This window comes from Eutrigla gurnardus, assembly GCF_963514095.1.
Source record: "Eutrigla gurnardus genome assembly, chromosome: 10".
In the NCBI taxonomy this organism is placed as follows: domain Eukaryota; kingdom Metazoa; phylum Chordata; class Actinopteri; order Perciformes; family Triglidae; genus Eutrigla; species Eutrigla gurnardus.
In genome coordinates, this window is record NC_139924.1 from 5,518,943 (window position 1) to 5,538,878 (window position 19,936).

Genomic DNA, 19,936 nt, shown 5'->3' on the forward strand with positions numbered 1-19,936 from the left:
TGTGTGTGTGTGTGTGTGTGTGTGTGTGTGTGTGTGTGTGTGTGTGTGTGTGTGTGTGTGTGTGTGTGTGTGTGGACGTTTTCTTCCTCCTCGCCTGGAGAGGGAACAGGGCTGACACGGCATAGAAACTATTTTCAAGAAGAATATGCAATACAGTACACATGTAACTTTTAGAAATGAGTAGGAGGAGGTCAACAGAGGTCGAGATGGACTATTTTTTCCCTATGTGCTCTGCCATTATAGTTATCGTATTTTAACAATTGTACAGACTTATCTTCTAGTTTGCAGCCTCTCGGGCTCCAATCTGCTCTCATAATCGATCCAGAGTTCTAGTCCAGACTAGCTGCCACTCTCAACAGGTTTCTGTGGGGGGGGGGGGGGGGGGGGGCAGACCCTGGGCAGAGCCCGTCTAGCCCACGAAGAAATATGTCGTCTTCAGGGAAACGCAGGGAAAACACAGACTCCGCACAGAAGGGCCGACCAGCGGGTTCAGACCCGTAGATGTCTCGCTGTGTGAGCCCTAACCACAACACTACAGTACTGATAGTCATAGATATAGATCTGGGAAATACCCCTAATCACTTTCATGCCTAGACTTAGATGAGAAGAACGATGCCGTTCAAATATCGGTGCGCTGCTAGAGCCCGGAGGTGAATTGGCTTGAATTTCCAAAGTTCAACAATATGCTCACAGGCACCTTTTTTTAAAGCGAGTGATTAACAAAATGCATCTCGTTTGTTTAATCTGTACACAAACAAAAATGTAAAAGCGACCAGTTATTTTTTAGAGTTCACCCCTGCTTGTGGTCTGATATTAAAACTGATCTTTTGGCTTACTATAACACAATACTTCTAAAACATGTGAACGGTCACCTACTTACAGAAAACAATACTTGATGGACAGTAGTTAAGGACAAGTTTTAAAGTAAAGGACAAGTTGTATCTGATGCCTTCTGCAGTCTCTCCTTCCCCTCCATATCTTCCACTCAGTGCTCATATTCACCCCCTCATGGCTAAATCATGTTACTGCACTAGAACCTATTGTGATAATGCATTGATGGTTTGATGACCCCTGTGCTTTATGAATGTACAGCAATTGTCTTATCCCTTCTATTTCCCATAACACTAAAAGATAATTTTTGCATTACAAATGGGAGAATAAGTGTATTAATATTGATCCAGTCACCACAGAGTGACCATGTGTGTACTAGAACAAAGGAAGAAGCAGTTTTGCAGTTGTAATATACATTCACAAGGACACAGTTACAAAAATATGTTGCACCCTGCAAAGTGTTTATCGCGCTGTGGTAAAAGCTTGGCTCTCACCCTTCAAGGCTGCATTGTTGTGACGCTGCTGCAGACAGGAGCGACAGGGCAGTGGACACCTCTGAATGAGCCTCGGCGGGCGGAGCGCAGCCTTGGGCCCTAATGCTGCAGCTGCAGGCAGATCAGTGCAGAGCAGCAAAGTTTGGAGGTGTAATGGCGCTCCAGTGTCTGTCTGGAGATTGATTTAAAATGGATGACCGGCCACAACCTCTGTAGCCTCTGGACAAGCTGCCTCAGAGCCTTTCAGCTTCCTCCACTCAGCTTCACATGCACGGCTTTAAGTGTGTTTACGGACGTGTTTACATGCGTGTATACCTGGTACGATAACTGTGGGAAATGTACTGCATTCAAGTCTACTTTTCCCATCTCATTCATTCATCTGTGCACCTGAGTCTGCTGGTTACAGAAGAGACAACACTGAGGGGGTTTAGTTGGGGCTTATTAAAGCATGGAAATGGCTTATTTGTTTGGCTTTCTGTTGCCCCGGCATGAATTGCACTTTGGTGGAGCTCGCGGGAGGGCAGGAAGAGAGAATGAAAAATGAAAGCTACATGGGAGAAGGGGAAGGGAGGGGAGGAACGTTGGGGGAAATAAGCCTCTGCAGCCATCTGCTTTTGTGCCAACAGTTGGTTACTGTGGCAACCAGTAAAAAGTCATTATCTTTAATTTACACTGTGGCAGGTTCAGGTGTTTTCAATTGTGTCATTAGCTTTTTTCCTCTCTGCAGTGACTCACCCATCTTTGGCAGCGGTCCACCACTTAATTCTGGGGCTCTTCATTCCTTTTCCCCGTTTCATCCTTGCTTTCAGCGTGCCGTTTCATTTTGCTGCCTCACGGCTGATTTAGGGTGTGTCTCTGTAAGGTAACCCTGTTCCTAGGGCTTGCAGCTTGATGCCACTGTGACTTTAGATTGTGAGGAGTATTGATGGACAGTATGATGACAGGGCAAAAAGTTAATGCGAGAACTTAAAGAGGAGAGCGTAACGGTGGAATGGCTTCGGAGACAATTGTGGGAAATGTGGAGGGCAGAGAGGTGGAGAAAATCGGTGGCAGTAACAGTGGCCTTTTCTTTTCATGTTGAGGCTTGTTGGAGCGGCGGCAGCAAGAAGTGGAGATGAGCAATCGTAAAGTAGCTCTGTCTGTGTGCCATTAGCCAGCCACAAGTGCTAAGCACTTACCAGAAGCCGCTTGTGTTAACCTCCTCCTCTCCTCCCCCAGACGCTCACTCTCTCTTTCTCCCCATCTTACCTCGCTTTGCTGAAAACTCTTGTTCTCTCATAATAATGTTCAGTGCCTCGTTTACGACATCAGACCCTCCCCCTCTCCCTCTCAGCACATCCGCACCCAACAAACTTTCTTTCTTTTCTTTGCCTCATTTCTCCTCTCTCTTTCACAGCGGCGTGACACCCGTGTTCTTCAGCGTTTGCTGATGGAAAATCATTTCTTTTCTTTGTGCCACTCAAAATGAAAAACACAATTTTCTCCGCCTCCAAACAATACAAGCCTTCAGAAACCATTTGTAGTTTTCAAATCCATTTTTTATTATAACGAGCCGTTTCTCGCCACCATCTCTAGCTCGGTCGATCGGTTTGTGGGTACAAAAAGTGTCCAATTCAACGAAAAAACTAATTACGTCTAGAAAGCCGGTATTGGTGTGTTTTGTCTACAGCTATTGTTTGAATCTGGGATGTGCATTTTTAACTATTGGAGAGCCTGTCAAAAGCAGTTGTTAGTGCAGTGTCCAGGCTTGATTACTGCTGGCTGCTTTATTAGCCTTCCAGGACAGGGGAGGATCGCAGGGATTGACTGGAAGTGGCATCTATTGACTAGTTTTTCTTCTTGTGCTACTGCCAGGGTGTCATGGTGCTGTAAGGATACTGCAGCTCAGGCAAACCCAGTAGCACCTATAGGCTCCACACAGGAGAGCACAACAAGCACCGCCACATACAAAGCGATGCACCGTAGTACAGTGTTTTCACAGCCAGCACTGTTTCTGAGATTACGGCATTAATCTTAATCTCTCCAGCATTTTGTCAAAATTGGTTTATATTCTCTCCCCGTGTCTCTCTCGGCCCATCCTTGTCCCTTCGTTTCTGTCATTTTCATATTTAATTGGTCTCAAGATTCAGCAGCGCCTGAACATGTCTTTTGGCAAAGAAGAGACAAAAACACATAAATTGTGCCATTAAAGCAGGGAGCAGTGAGTTGGAAGCAGATGACTGTGTGAATGTGCCCGTCTACGTCGGAACATATGGTGTAGGTGTTTGGTGTGAATGTTTTTGTGCGTGTGATGACCATCTGTCACCTAGTAACAGTTTGGGTGATCTCTAGACTGGTAGATCCCCAGTTGGATCATAGCGCCTGATTATATACAAAGCCTGGGGGTTACGAGCCCAGATGGAAAGACTTTGTCCTTACATTCTGCGTGTTGATCAGAAGCCAAATTATTGTGTTGCTCTTAACTCCAGATTTAGAAATATTCAAATGTAAAACATGTGTGTGTATCAGTTTCAGCAGATGATTTATAACGATGGGAACCTACTAGGTCAATCTTTTGGCTCCTTGTGCTTAATCATGGTTTCATTTATTTATTTTTGAACTCATTTTCATTAGTTAAAAGATGAAATAGAGAATGTTTTAAAGCTCCTGGGATACCACCACATCTTATGGAAGTTAAATGTCTTCTTGTATTCTGACAACAGATTTTTTTTAAAGTCTAATCCAGCAGCAGCCATTTTGCATGAGTCATCTCCCCTGTTCTTCCCCTCCCCGTCTCAAGCAGGAAGCAGAGGATGCTAAAGACACAGGTGAACCCAGCCGACGTGCTGCTAGATGGAAACTTTCTGTCATAGTAGGACAAAACAATGGAAGCTGCATGGCTGCAATCAAGTCATTGTTGCAATCAAGTGTGAGCTGTGAGTTTAGTCTGGCCGTCACAGCCCGAGGCAGCATTTAAAGTGATAGAATTAAACTCCGGTGGCAGCAGCATCGCTCTGCGAGCATGCACAGCGTTCCCGCCTCGGTCACCATCTGGAAAACACACCAACGCGTCTATTAGACAGACACCCGCTCTAGCAAAGGGTGACGCTTCTCGGAAAATGGGTTAATAATGACAATTAAATTGAAGGTAATGCCAGTGGTTGATCCGTCGCTCACAAATCATAGTATTTTATGTGGATGCCTCTGGGAGTGGAATACGTTTTGAAGAAGTTCACTGAGTCACTGAGTTGAGTGATTGAAAGTTTGAGTGGAATCAAGTGAAGCCTTTCCACCCAGAGGTCAGAGTGCAGATTTATCTACAGCACACAGAAAGTTTATGTTCAGCAACTTTTCCTCTGTCAGACCTTCTCTTTATTTGTACGCTGAGGGGATGCACTGAATCTGTTTTCTGTTTACACTAATGCACCAAGACATGAACACTGATATTAACGAGGACAACTGTAGATGTTTTTGTTTGAAAAGCCAGCAAAGGTATGAAAATATTCCTCAAATGATATTCAGGCCTCGGTATTGAAAGATGAAGAGCATCCCCAGTTGTGTAATGAGACAAACACACACACACACACACACACACACAGACACACACACACACCATTGCTGTCAAACCAATTACACTAGCGGTGAGAATTGGACGCTCGTTTAGGTGGAAGATTAGCAGCAGGGTGTGAAGACCGCTGTTTTTGGAGCCTGAAAACGCACTTTTTTGAAACCAGGTCCCAGGCTGAAAGAAAAAACGGCGCCCCTCCGTTTCGTGTTCGTGTAGGCGGCAAATACGCGTACGATGATGTCATCGCCCCGCCCCTCGACCCTCTAGCCTGACTTCTTCCCCGCAACGTCTCATAACAACAACAACAATGGCGGCCTACGGGCTTGTTGTCGTGCTGCAACGCGTTTACTTCCTCTATGGCCGCTATAATAAAGTAGCACATTTGCTACTTTAAAACTAGCAAATCTGCGACTTTCTCTGAATATTGCGCACTCTCCCAGCTCCGTTTTTATTTATTTACTACAGTTGCTCTAATACGCCGTCGTACGTCTGCTACTACGCTGAGCTAAAAATAACTACGGACAGCTTGTATACAGCGCAAGCTTTATGCACACGCTGCCTCTCCTCCGCTTTTGATGTATTTTTGTAGCAGAAACAGCGCCATATATGGGCCTGGAGTATGTACTACAGCGTGCCGAGTCGTTAACAATGGATTCGTTTGGATTTTCTTGAAAGTAAGAAGGTACGTGTGGGCGTACCTTCTTACCCCCCCCCCCCCCCCCCCCCCCCATTGTGTTGAGTGTATTGGACATTTTTACGAACGATCTAAATCTGTCTGCTTGTAGCTGTTTGTGTTGTTGCAGTTTGGCTGGGAGGACAGGACGGCTGTGTCGGATGTCTGAATGTGTGTTTGCAGTTGTGCTGATGCTGACAGGCCTTCTAGCAGGGGAGCAGGGATCAGATGTATGCTAATATCACAGCAGCAGACAGTCTGCTAGTCTGACGGGGGCTGGCCGAGGTGAGGTACGACTGCAGGAGAAGACGGAGCTGAGAGAGGAGATGGAGCACAGCAGAAACATGCTACGACGGCGGAAGACAGGAAATATAGGCAGAATTAGACAAGGGCCAGGGGGCATTGAAAGAAATGAGGAGTGAGGCAGTTCATGCCTGGTAGAGGGAATTAAGTGGGAGAGAGAGCAGAGGCCCACAGATGAGCTTTTGTGCCAAACACAGGCCTGTCTTTCTGTCCGTGCATGGAAAGCAACACTTGTTGTTGTTGTTGTTGTTTTGTAGGCTGATGAAAAGGGAATTTCTGGAGCAAATGTTTCCAATGTACCAAAGTGTGTGTGTTAGAAGAACTTTTAGTGTTTCGTCCTCTAAATCCCAGGAAGGTATGTTGCATTTTAGAGCTTATTATCCATGTTTTAATTGCTAAATGTATAAAATGTAAAAAATAGATTTTAAATTACAATTCTATAAAACATTTGAGAAGCAGAGATGCTCAGCTTTTTGCCATCTAACAATGAAACACTTATTTTTCTGTTCTGTATTTTCCATTGATTCACAAAACAATCGGCAAATGATTCCAGCTCCGAGGGCGACAGAGAAATTCAACATGGTCTGAGGTGAAGAGAGAGAACTGTAGTGGAGCTTTGACCATTTATGTGGTTCAAATGTATAGCTGTCATTGTCCGTGTTTCAGGCACGTTATATTTAGCTGTGCTATCAGTGAGGACTTGTGACACAGTTGAAGAGGTTAAACCACAGTGAACACTTCTCGTCTGCCCTCACCGCTGCTCTCCAAATTATTATTATTCTTTCAAGATCTTTTTCTTTACCGGGCTCGAACCTGACTCTTTCCTCTGTCTCCGCTCCTTGAACTGATCGGTTGTAGTCTTGAATTTCAGATGAGGCTGTGAATTTGGTCTTTTGCCCTCTTCTTTTGCCGTTGATCTCAATGTCCTGCATTCTCAATTGTAAGTGTTTGTTTGCAGTCTTTGTCGCTCCTATCCTTTTTTTATATGCTCTTATCCTGCATCCTTCCTTCCTTCCTTCCTTCCTTCCTCTGTCTGTCTGTCCACTTCTCTCCTCAGGGGTCCGTCCTTTACTGGCCCTCTATCTCTGCAGTGACAGGCGGATGGAGGAAGTGGAAGTAAAGGCGGGCTACATGGCAGTTGCATGTGAAATTGAGCAGTATTGGAGGATATTGAGTAGCTATTTACTTCATGCACACGCGTCTCTATGTCAGTGCATCTGTGTGGACACTTGACAGCGGCGCCGTGGCAGGATTTGTTACCTTTTTGTTGCTTTTTCGTACGGTTATGTCACCATGCCATCGGATCATGCTAATGCACAGAGCTTGTGATCCTGCAAATGGAAAGCTAATCCATGGTGTCCATAATCCCAGTCACAACTCACCAGCTCTCCTGGATCAGGACCTGGTTATGTGATGGCTGTTGAAGTACTACATTCATATTTTTGAGCAGATACTGCATTTTGTATATCACGTAACACATGACAGAAAGCCTCAGCTGAATGAATAGTGACTACTGTAGGAATGGGACGATATAAGATGTAATGCTGATAAAACAAACAATCACAGTCAGTTAATCATGGTACATTTTCATTATTGGGATGATCGTGAATATCGCGAGTGACTTGAAAAAGACGTCTAGTTCGCTATCATGATAGAGAAGTTAAAAAATAGAGCCTGACTAAAAAATACAGGAAGTAAAAAAATAGACTTACACAATGATTATTTATTTGTTTTTCACCAAAAAAGGACGTGATCTGTGATGCAAAAACACATTTGTTTCTAAAAATATAAGCTAAAGTGATTCAAGTATGTTTAAGTGCCATTTTCCAGTGTTTTGAGAATATTTTGATAGTTATCAGGATAATATTGTAATATTTAAACGGAGATCATTTTGGTTGGTAGAACCGTGAAAGGAAATGTTCAAACTGTTTCATCTCTAAATGGACAAGGATATTGGTTTTTCCTGTTTGGTGAGTGCTAGATGGATGTGTCGCATTTGTGGAAGAGACGCATTGTTTCTGTAGTGGATTCACTGCTCCGCAGAGTGCTTCACGTCAAGTGTTAACATGACGTGTGAGTGCAGATTTTTATGTATATTGTTTGAGTAATTGTTTCTACCTGTGTGTGCATCAGTGGTTATGCACTATATATTTGCATTACGTTGGTTTGGATGTGCATTTTCCAGCATTCATACTATATTTATCATCCATGTGTTTGTCATCTGTACCCCCCCTCCTCCCGGCCACAGCCCACGACCCTAGTAGTTTTGTACTAATGGACAACAAGTCTCCAGAGAGGGGGAGAATAAGGGGGGGAGGAAGAGTGTGGGGTAGTGATGGAGACGGGAGTGAAAAAAATCTTGACAGATGGAGATGGGAAATCTATATGATGAGGATAATGTTTGTGGGTGAGAGCACAAGAGACGGAAAAATAATAAGGGGGAGGAGAGCGGAAGTACGACTGGTTACATCATGCAGAAGGAGTGAAAAAGGGAGGGAAAACATGTTTTGCACTGCAGCAGAGGGAGGTAGGGAGGGAGGGCCAGCCTTGTGTCTTAGAGGAAAAATAGAGTTTTTTCCCTGCTGCTTCTCTGTCATCATCATCACCACCACACTGCTTCATGACTATTTCATGACCTTTGTTTCTGTCAACTCCCAGCCTTCCTGAGTGTATAATACTGTACAACCGGGGGCTTGCTGGTCTATCCCAGTTCAGCAGTTTTCAGGATGAACTGTTCTGCATGTAGTAAGAAATATCTAGTGGCTTTGTCATTGTGTTAGGGAATAACCTGATCACTGGATAGCTCTAAGCATAACCACATCTATTGGATTAATATCAGCTGATGATTACGTATTAAATGTGAACAATTCATCCCTGCAGTATTCCACTTCCACACATATTTAGTTCCCTCACAACTTCTTTTCTTGATTTTGTGTATCTCATTCAGTCCATATGTACTCTTCATTCAGGCTAAGATGTTTTTTTGGGAAAACAAGCCTGACAATGACTCACTGGCTGTCCCTTCTCCTTTGCTGTGTAATGAAAGGAATGCAGCCTACATGGTGTCTCCTCATGGCCAGTGAACACAGCCGCGGCCCTGCTGCTGCCCTTTGTAGCACGTGTTATGATGAACTTCACACCCTGCCACTCTAGCATTCGCTTCAGGCTGCACTCCGATACCCTACAGATGCATCTTCCTTGGCTTCTCTTGCCCTTGGGACAGTCGGTGACCTAGAAAGAGCAAGAGTAGCTGTCTTAAGTGTGTTTTGACTGGTTTAAACCACTAGATTGGTGAATGCTTGTTAGAGAAATTAAGGAGAAAAGACAACAGAGAAATGGAGATGTGGTGTTCGGGTATGTCCTGCCTCTAAGGCTGTCTGTGAGTAGGCAGGGGGAGAGTGATGAGCTGGGCCAGACCCTGACCCTTAACTCATCCAGGCCTCGCCACGCCCTCCCTCTCTTCCCTGAGGGCGTTCCGATATGCAGCTCACATGACCCAGGCCACTGACCTCTCTCCCCTTCCCCTCATACCCATTCTTCTCTATACCCCCATCCTCTCCATGTGCACTAACTTCCCACCCTCTGCCCCCTCCCTTCCTGCAGCTCATCCACTTCTTCCCACTCTCTCTCTCTCTCCCACTCATCTTCTGCTTCCCTTAATGTTTCAGGGTCAGAGGCAGATGCAGTGCAGGCTCTAACGTATCTCGCCTCAGCCCTAAACAGCCCTGGGCCTCGAGGCAGTGGTATGTGGCCAGACATGCGCACCAGACACCATGCCTCGGGGTGAACTGGGAGACTGACTGCCTGAGTGCTCTACAACTGGACTGCTTAACTCAGGCTAGTTTAGCTCAGGCAGTGGCGTCATGCTAGAGAGGAAATGTCTTCCCTAAATGATTAGATCTATTGTATGAAATGCTGCACTTAGACTGCCAGAAGACAGGCTGTTCAAACAAGCTGAATTGTACAGTTGTAATGTCACATGTATTCTGTGTTACTGTCAGTTTGGCTTGGGCATGGCAGTTAGTCTCATAAGGCATTTTATTTTCTTCCGTTACCCGCTGCTGCTCTATTTTGAACCATTGCCGCTTCACATCGTGTAAATACTGAGTTCTGAGCTGTCTGTTTGCTCCTTGCACTGACATGTCACTTGGACACACCAGGGGAAGAAAGAGCTGCATTATTTCTCTTTTGTGCGTCATTCCTTTTGTGGTTATTACAAAAATGCCCCAGCTCTTTGTCTCTCGCTCTCTCGCTGTCTTGCTCGCTCTCTCACACAATCCAAAACACACACACACACACACACATTATAGTCTAACCTACAGTCTACCACAGTGAGTATGTAAGTAAATTTGTATGAAGTTGTATATTCACATACGGGGGGAACGCACACACACACACACACACACATTCCTAGAAACAGATAGGTGGGCTCAGTGAAGCAGATGTTAGCAGTGCATCTGTGAGAGTGCTGAGCCTGGCCAGCCTCCAGGTCCATAGGGACTTTAGGAGTGCTTGACTTTTATTTAATCCAGACACTCTCACAACTGGTCACAAACGTGACCTATTTCACACATGACACACTCATCACCAGCGTCTTATAAAAGTGTGTGTGTGTGTGTGTGTGTGTGTGTGTAGATGCATGTGTGCACTTTCATGTATGCGCTATAATAGGTTGTTTGTGCTAAAGTGGGTCCGCACCAGGGCCTCCATACTTATCTGTATGTAACACCCTCTGTCAGCTCAGTGGGCAGCTCCATCAAGCATGTCATAACAGTCCAGGCTATGCAGAGATGCAGTTCACAGCAACCATTGCAATAGCTCACAAAATACCCAACCCTCCAATATATATTGTTAATAGCATACTACTAATAACACTAAATGGAAATGATAGAATTAGTAAGGAGCCATTAATGAATTGACTCTTGCAGACAGAGGTATTTACTGTAGTGATTTCACATTGCATTTGTATGCCTGTGATCTGGTATCTGCAGCGCACAGATCATGTAGGTACATATAAAATAATGATGATTAACAGGCTGGATAGATTTTCTGTTTCACCGGTGGACCATATCCAGGGGCAGCAGGTCATGTTTTCAGTGGCTGATTGTAGTCGAGGCTGTCGGCTCTGTAATGTGAACATGACTAGGTCAGGAGTCAGGACACAGGTGCACTTTTAACATGCCGACTCTGGCTCTATAGACACAGCACCTGCAGTTCCTCTTATCTAGTCAAGGCTGTATATACTGCACTGTTTTCCAACTCGAGGTGTTCACTGATCAGACACTGGGGGGTGCAACCAATGGTATTAAAGCTGGTGCTGGCACACACAGGTATGCAGTAACCTTACTTACAACGGAGTCTGGAACGAGAAGACGATGAATTAACCATAGTTCCCAGGTCATATACCCATTTGAAATGTATTGACCAGCAGGTCTGGCTGAGCACAATACACACACACCACACCTTATTAATGCAGAGACTGGCTCTCTCTCTGGGTGATCCATTTTTCATGCACGTTTCCTCCTACAAATATCAAAACAGGAGACATTCTCTTTGATATTGATGCCCTTTTCTGCCGGCACTTTGCTATACACCTGATGGGGAGGTCTTGCCTCTTCACAGACTGATTGGAATATGCTTCATTAAAAACTCAGGGTTCCGAGTATAACTCAGGAATACAGTATATGCAGTGGATGATACACGGCAGGTGAAGGTTTGCTTTTTATCCACAGCGTGTGCCACTGTAGTGACTTTCATTCTCCTCCTACCATTTCCTTTTTTACTGTCTCCCCCTCTGGTGTAGCAGCGCTGCGCTTTGAAGTTCATCTTTGTGCACCCACAGTTCACTGTTGTCTGACAAACTCAATTCAGCAACAATGAAGGCTTTGTCTGCTTTTGTGCTCTCTGTCAAAAGACTTATTCGTGATTAATAGCAGTTTTAATGTCTGTTTCACTACATTAACGCCTCAGTTATGACATGGAGGGGGTGGTCTCGTACTGTTCGTCTGTGTGCTGGCTGTCTTGGAAGATTTTCTGTTCTTTTACAAATTGTGCTGTCAAAGAGGACCATTTCATAAAGAGCGTCCCCCATCCCTCGTCTCCTCTCTCATTATTTTTAGGTCGGCTCTACTGATTAATTAAATGATACTGAGACTGGCCTATGTGTGTTTTTATCCGTCTTTTCTTGTTTGTTTTTTTCCTTTCTTTTTTTGCTTGATGTTTGTGTCCAGCATTTTGTCACAACAAGACATTTCTTAGGACATATTCATATTATAAACACTCCCTCAGCCACCCACCCCACCCTATATCTCCACCACTAACCAAAAGATACAAACAATCTGGATGCTAAGCAGCAGTACAGTACAAAAGATGGGTTAATAAGCATTCATTTGAAAAAGAAAAAAGAAGACATGGGTTTATCAGTTGACATTTGCTGTGTGTGATGTGAGGATCAGTTCTTTGAGCGTGTTGTGCCGTGGTCCCAGAATGGGCTCCATATAGTCAAGAACGAGTCTTGGCCTGATGAGAGTCTGAGTATGACTCGATTGTAACCTGCTATGTTGGACGTTGGTTCGATTAAGCACTCGAATGATGAGGGTGTGACCGATTTTCATTGTCACGCGATCATTCTGCAACCTTTTAACATAGCCAGTTGGCAGTCAGCACCACAGATTACTGAAATAATTTATCTGATTTTGTAGGGATAATAACCAACATGCGTAGGGCTGGGCTCTTGGTCAGAGAGAAATTTAACAGATCTTTTTTTTTTAAGATTGTATTTCCCCACTAAGATCCTTAACCATGTCACACTTTTATAGCATATCATTGTCCAAACTCCAATAACCAGATCTGAAAACTGAGGAGAAATCAAATTGTTTGATGAAATTGTTTCCGATACTCAAATGTGACCATGTGACCATTTTATAAAGGTACCATACTGCTGATTCAGCCATCAACGAGGGAATATTTTTACACTTGATTGTGCCATTTTCCAACTCCCCCCCCCAGAGAATTCCAATGGCATGTTAAGAATCGGCAAAATCTGACCTGACTACCTCGTATGTGTTTGACAGCACGGGCACCAATTTGTTGCATCTACTGGTCACATGGTCCACTGACACCCACTGATGGTACATCAGATCAGCCAACTCTGTTCTCTCTCTGTTTGCACAGAGCTGTACAGTGAGAAACGTAGGAAAACATGTTTGAGGCAGACGAGTCAGCCAACAGGCAGTGCAGCCTTTTAAAATGCAGATGGCTTTCCCTAGTTGGCCAATTAGTAACTTTAGCTCTGGAACACTTATCTGCTTTCATCTGGTTGTGTGTGTCTTTCATTTGGGGTGCTGGGAGCTTAGTGAGCCTGTTTTCACAAGTGTGTGGTGGTGCGTGTGTGCATGTGTTTGTGTGCACATTCGTGCGTCTGTTTTCTGCGATAGTAAAAACTCCACATAACTTCATTCTATTGCTGCTGGCAATGACACAACCATACTGTTAGATGATGGATAAAAAGCCAAAACACATACAGTTTGAACTAACATAGGAATGAAAATGTGGAAAGCCCGACTCTAACAGTGCAGTCCCGGCATTATAAAAATTAAATGAGTTAAATGGGGAAAACTTGCCTTTAACTTTGCTACAGCTGGATTAAGTAATGCGCAGCATTCCAGCAGCTTTGCCACTGACCTCAATCTTTTCAGGAAACATTCAGTAGAGAAATAGGATCACAGATTAAACATTATTAACAGCACATTGGCAAACAGAAGTAATTTAGATGAATGACACAATAGCTCTCTAATAATAAAGCCTGTCAATGGAATGTGTTTTGCTTCTGTCTTTCTGTAGATTAATTATCTCCCCATATTTTCTCTCTGTCCCTGTCCCATGCAGGACCAGACCCGAGCCCAGTGAGCTCCTCTTGCATGGAAACCCTCCTTCCCTGGCAGCCTTCTCCTGTCCCTAGAGCTAGTGGCCAGCATGGCAGGATGAGCCTCTGCCAGCGATGATGATGGCCAAAAAGCAAGATGTCCGGGCACCCACCTACAACCTGGTCGTGGTTGGGCTGTCCGGCACAGAGAAGGAGAAAGGCCAATGTGGTGTGGGCAAGTCTTGCCTGTGTAACCGCTTTGCCCGGCCAAGTGCAGATGACTTCCACCTAGACCACACCTCTGTTCTCAGCACCAGTGACTTTGGGGGCCGCGTGGTGAACAATGACCACTTCCTGTTCTGGGGCGAGGCTGGGCGGACCCTGGAGGAGGGTCCTGAATGCCGCATGAATGTCGTGGAGCAGACGGAGTTCATCGATGATCAGACGTTCCAGCCACACCGAAGCACGGCGCTCCAGCCTTACATCAAGAGGGCAGCTTCCACCAAGCTGGCTTCGGCTGAGAAGCTGATGTACTTTTGCACAGATCAGCTGGGGCTGGAGCAGGACTTTGAGCAGAAACAGATGCCTGAAGGAAAGATTATGGTGGACGGCTTCTTACTCTGTGTGGATGTTAGCAGGGGTATGAACCGTAGCTTTGAGGACCAGATGAAGTTTGTTACCAACCTGTACAACCAGTTAGCCAAAACGAAGAAACCTGTGGTACTGGTTCTCACCAAATGTGATGAAGGAGTTGAGCGCTATATCAAGGACTCACACAGCTTTGCCCTAGCCAAGAAGAACCTACAGGTGGTAGAAACATCAGCACGCTCTAATGTCAATGTTGACCTAGCCTTTCTTACACTGGTTCAGCTAATAGACAAGAGTAGGGGTAAGCCCAAAATCATCCCTTACTTTGAGGCACTGAAACAGCAGAGTCAACAGATTGCCTCAGCCAAAGATCGCTATGAGTGGCTGGTAAACCGAATTGTGAAAAACCACAATGAAACATGGCCCGCTGTCAGTCACCGCATGCAGACTGCCACTGAGTACAAGGATTATGTTTTCCTTGAAGGGACTGCTAAAGCCAAGAAGCTCTTCCAGCAGCATGTGCATAGACTTAAACAACAGCATATAGAGAAACGTAGGAAGGCCTATCTAAGTACTCTTCCACAGGCCCTGTCTGTACTGTTACCAGAGTTGGATGAGATAGACCACCTGAGCTGGTCTGGAGTTCAGAAAGTCCTGGAGACAAAGAGAGATTTTTCCCAGTGGTTTGTAGTTCTCGATGACACCCCTTGGGAGACTACAACGCACATTGATAACATGGAGGATGATCGAATCCCCCAGGACCTCCTGGAGACTCCCGCAGCTGAATCTATCTATGAGACCCACCTGGAGCAGCTAAGGAATGAGCGCAAACGGGCTGTGATGAGATGGGAGTTTAAGGAGAGGCTAAGTGTCTCTCCTTTCATCACGCCAGGGAAACCCTGGGAGGAGGCCCGAAGCTTCATCATGAATGAAGACTTCTACCAGTGGCTGGATGAGGCTGAATATCTGGATATCTACAACAAACACCAGAAGGAAATCATTGACCGAGCTAAAGAGGACTTTCAGGAACTGCTTCTTGAATACTCTGAGCTCTTTTATGAACTGGAAGTGGATGCAAAGCCCAGTAAAGAGAAAATGGGAGCCATTCAGGAGGTGTTGGGTGAGGAGCAAAGGTTTAAAGCCCTGCAGAAGCTTCAGGCAGAAAGGGATGCTCTGGTATTGAAACATATCCACTTTGTCTACCACCCCACAAAGGACACATGTCCCAACAGCCCCCACTGCGTGGACAGTAAAATAGAGCAGATACTGGCCTCCAGATTCCCTACCCGCTACCCATCATCAGATAGTTCAAGACTGGATTTGGGGAGGGCTGAAAGGATAAATCTTGTCATTCTAGGCAAAGATGGACTAGCCAGAGAGATGGCAAATGAGATAAGGGCCATGTGCACCAGTGATGACCGGTACGTGTTAGATGGCAAGATCTATGAGTTAGCCCTTCGTCCCATAGAGGGCAACGTTCGTCTGCCAGTCAATTCTTTCCACACACCAACCTTTACACCCCATGGTTGCCTGTGTTTGTACAACTCCAAGGAATCCCTCTCTTATGTTGTTGAGAGTTTAGAGAAGCTGAGGGAGTCAACTTTAAGCAGAAGGGAAAGGGAAAACAGCTTAGCCCAACTTCCTTTGTCCCTCCTTCTGGTCACCAAGCGGGGGGTGGGATCCATCGGGGATATTGGGGGTGAGACAGCGCAGACTCTCATCCAACATGGGCAGCAGGTGGCTGTAAAGCTGCAGTGTGCCTACCTAGACCCTGCCTCTCCAGGCATGGGCTACAGTCGCAATGTCAATGAGAGGCAGATCAACCAGATGCTGAAGGGCCTCTTAGAATCACGGAGAAGCATTGGGAGCAGCTCTCCTCCCTTACTCCCTCCATCCTCTGCCTTCAGAGACTCCCAGTCCCAGCCAATGCTGGAGGCAGACCTTAGGATAGTCATGTGCCTGATGTGTGGAGACACGTACGACATAGACCAGCTCCTTGCTCCCTTCCTGTTACCCCAGCATTGTCGCCCTGCCGCCAACCTCAGCAGTGGCACCTCCGTTTTGCTGGATCTCATTATTGGTGGTCAGAGGCAGAATATTGAGCTGTCTCTGCTCTCCTTTCATTCTTCATTCTCGCTGCGCAAGACCAAGCTGGTCCACGGCTACATTGCTGTTTACTCTGCTCGCCGCAAGGCCTCTATGGAAACATTATGTGCTTTCCTTTGTGAGGTCCAAGACATCATCCCAGTCCAGTTGCTAGCAGTTGGGGAGAGCCAGATGGAGCTGTCAGACTCAGAATCAGCTAAGGAGCAGGTCAGTCAGGGAGAGGAACTGGCCCATGAAATAGAGGCCAGGTTTAACACCGTAATATGCGGACATGGTGGGGTAGTAGGGGGGCTTCATAAGATAGATCTTTTCCAGTCCTTCCTCAAAGAGGCTGTAGAGAAGCGCACTATTGTTGAGGCCACGCACATGTATGATAATGTGGCTGAGGCATGTACCAATGAGAGCATCAGCCCTCGTTGTGGCTCTCCTAGTCCAGTTAACATTCTTATGGACTCAGAGGACGATATTGATCCATCACCACCTTATCCTACCCTGAGGGAGGATGGTAGTCTCAGTTCCCACCTGGGAAGCTTCAAGCAGCCAGATCTGGATTCAAGTGATACCTTCTCTGTCATTTCTGATCTTAGCACCTTTGAGAGCAAGCTGAACAACAAGGTTCCTCCACAAGTAAAACCTAAGCCTGTCCGTAAAGTTAACCTTGGCCCCTACATGGACCAGCAGGGTGGCACCAACCGTCGCTCCTTGCCCCAAGCTGTCACTTGGGCTCCAGGTAGCGATGGTGGCTACGACCCTTCAGACTACGCTGAGCCCATGGATGCTCTGAGCAAACCTCGACCCACAGAAGAGGAGAATATTTACTCTGTCCCTCATGACAGCACACAGGGCAAGATTATCACTATCCGCAATGCCAACAAAGGTCACTCCAATGGGAGTGCAGGGGGAAATGGGTCAGACAGTGAGGCTGATAGCAGCTCGCTGGAACGAAGGAGAAAATTGTCCGCCATTGGGGTAAAGCCGAAGCTTTACAGAGACCGATCCAAGCGGCTTGGCAAGTTCAGCAGTTTTAGGACAAGCTTCTCTATAGGCAGTGATGACGAGATGGGGGGTCCACCCAAGGCTAGCCATGATGAGGGGGGAGCCCAAAAGGAGAACTCCATTGAGGAGAGTGAGGACCCCAAAAGAAGAAATATCCTGAAGAGCCTGCGCAGAAATGCAAAGGTTAGTGTTGGTGCATAAACATCTGTTCCTGTGAGATATGCGTGATTTATGAGTCTCAACTCAAATGTTAATTGGCCAAAAACAAAGCGTTAAATCTTAAATTTAGAACATTTCATTTGATTGGTTGATTTATCTTTCACAAACACACCCATTAACAAATGTTATTTCAAAATGTTACATATTTATTTTTGAAGTAGTAGTATACTAGAAGTACCATTCCCTTGTTGTATTTTGGCAGGGAACTAGAACTTGTTTTTACCATGGAAATTACATTTTTTCCTAAAAAAAAAAAACGTCTTTCTGCAAATTGTAATTAACTGAATGTTGTGCACTTGTGCTCAGTACCACTAATTGGCTGAGATTCAACACCTGTTTACTTTGGTGGATAACTGTGTTTATTGCTAAAGTCGAGGAATAACTAATGAGTTCAGTTTAATCTCTTTCCTCTCTGCATCTTAGCTCAGTGAAAACATGCCTTTCAGTCCCTCTGAAAGAATGTCTGCTTTATTTGACCCTGACCGCTGTGTGAGAGCTCTCTAAACTAGCCAGATAATCAGAGGAAAAAGAGACAAACTTCTATACCAGAAGGCAGAAACTCTTAATGAATAGGGACAGTGCGTCAGTAGCATGCTGTGCCATTTTATCCGTTTGTGCTCATGTGTATGTCTGCTTGGTTGCATCAGGTCTCCCCATTATATGAAAGCTGGCTTAATGATGTTTGACATTTGTTTTGGCAAGATATTGCAAGCATCAACATCCATCTTACAATTCTCACTGTAGCGATGCACAAAGAGCAATTAAAACTAACATTATATCTCAGCAAATTAGCTGTAAACACCCATGCTGTTCAGCAAACAATAGTAACATTACACTAACACTAACACTCAAAAACACATTGTGAGAGAATCTAAGCGCGGGAGTCCTTCACTTTTTAACTTTAATTTACAAAACCTGATTGTACAGTCAGCAGCATTGTTAGTGGTACGACTATGAGTTGTTTCTAACTCGCCAAAGGGTGCATTTGATGTTAGTGATCCAGTGATTACCATCAATGTCATCTAGTTAAGACAGTGTTGTTTAAGATCCACTGTTGGTGGTAGTGCAGTTACATATTGGAAAGACTGGTCAGCTTCTTCCTTCCTTCCTTTCATTCTCTCATATTCACAGTGCTTGTCTTCTCTTCTTGCTGATTCATACTTTCTGCTTCTCACATTCCTGTCATCCTCCGCCCCCCCTTCTTGTGTCGTGAACGCAGTTTTGACCGTACTCTGTTAGACTTATCAGCCTGGCATGCTGTTCGTTCACACACATGGAGTGGTACAGAGGTGTCAGCGGGATCGGAGCTACAGTTGTACATGTTGTGTGTCTGTGATAATTACCATGGCTGTCAGTAGGGTGGAACGGGAAGGGGATGATTAATGTCATCACACACTCAGCTGTGATGTCCAAGTACTTGGATAAAAAGCTGCCACTGACTTTGTTCATAGTGTGCAAGGACAGACTACCAACGAATTGGACAGCCCAGTTCAAGTCCCGTGTTATACAATCTCCTGTAGCTCTGACTTTGACCCGACCCTGTGCTCTGACCCTGTCCTGAGGGGGGTAGGCGCAAGTGCGATCAATGTAGTATCACATGACACATTAGTAGCCTTGTTTCAAAACAGATTTCCAAGAAAATTGAAGCCAGCAGAATGAAGATCAGTGTCGTCACCATTACTCTTAATTAGTCCCTCTGATTTGCGCCCTACAGCAGGTTTGGGATCTGGATATCTTGTGTTAACGACCATTATGCTTTAATTGTGGTTGTAACACAGTGATCTAGTTCCATCACCTGTTTTCTAAGCAGCTGCCTCAAAGATAAAAGTCAATTTTCAATCTGCTGCAGCCTGAAACCCCCTCAGGATATCTGGCATGGTATTGAGTGATTGGTCATCTCAGGGAGACGTGTTGCAGCAGCGTCTCGTCAGTATAGAACCAGCCGTTCCTGTTAGTGGCTTGTCAGGGTTAACAAAAAGTCAGTTGGTGTTAGGGTGAGGGTTTGGGTTTATGTAGTGTCAACACTTTCCTGGCGGAGCCTTAGGGTACTGCCTATAACTCTGAGCCGGTGACGCTTACGAACAAGTAATTGAAACTAGACTCTGAGCCCGTTTTTAAAACCCCCTTTACCTCAGGCAACGACCGACTGTGTCTCTGTCCCGCCCGCCCTCCCTCAGCGAAAGACCGGAAACATTTCCTCTCTCTCTTTTTTCAAACCTCCTCAGCCAGCAAGAGGAATGCTTTAAATTCCTCAGTCACCTAGTTCCAGTCTAGTGTCCTCTTACGAGAAACAAGAGGGAGGGAGTCGAATCAAA

General features: G+C 45.4%; 1 protein-coding gene across 1 annotated transcript in view; it reads left to right on the top strand.

Moving 5' to 3' along the window:
* The window catches only part of arhgap35a (Rho GTPase activating protein 35a), a 58,714-nt gene that overhangs the window by 22,657 nt on the left and 16,121 nt on the right, over positions 1-19,936 (top strand). Inside the window, exon 2 of the mRNA XM_084018655.1 lies at positions 13,736-17,585. Coding sequence (XP_083874781.1) covers positions 13,848-17,585 — 3,738 coding nt within the window. The 5' untranslated portion in view covers positions 13,736-13,847. The remainder of the gene's footprint in view (positions 1-13,735; positions 17,586-19,936) is intronic.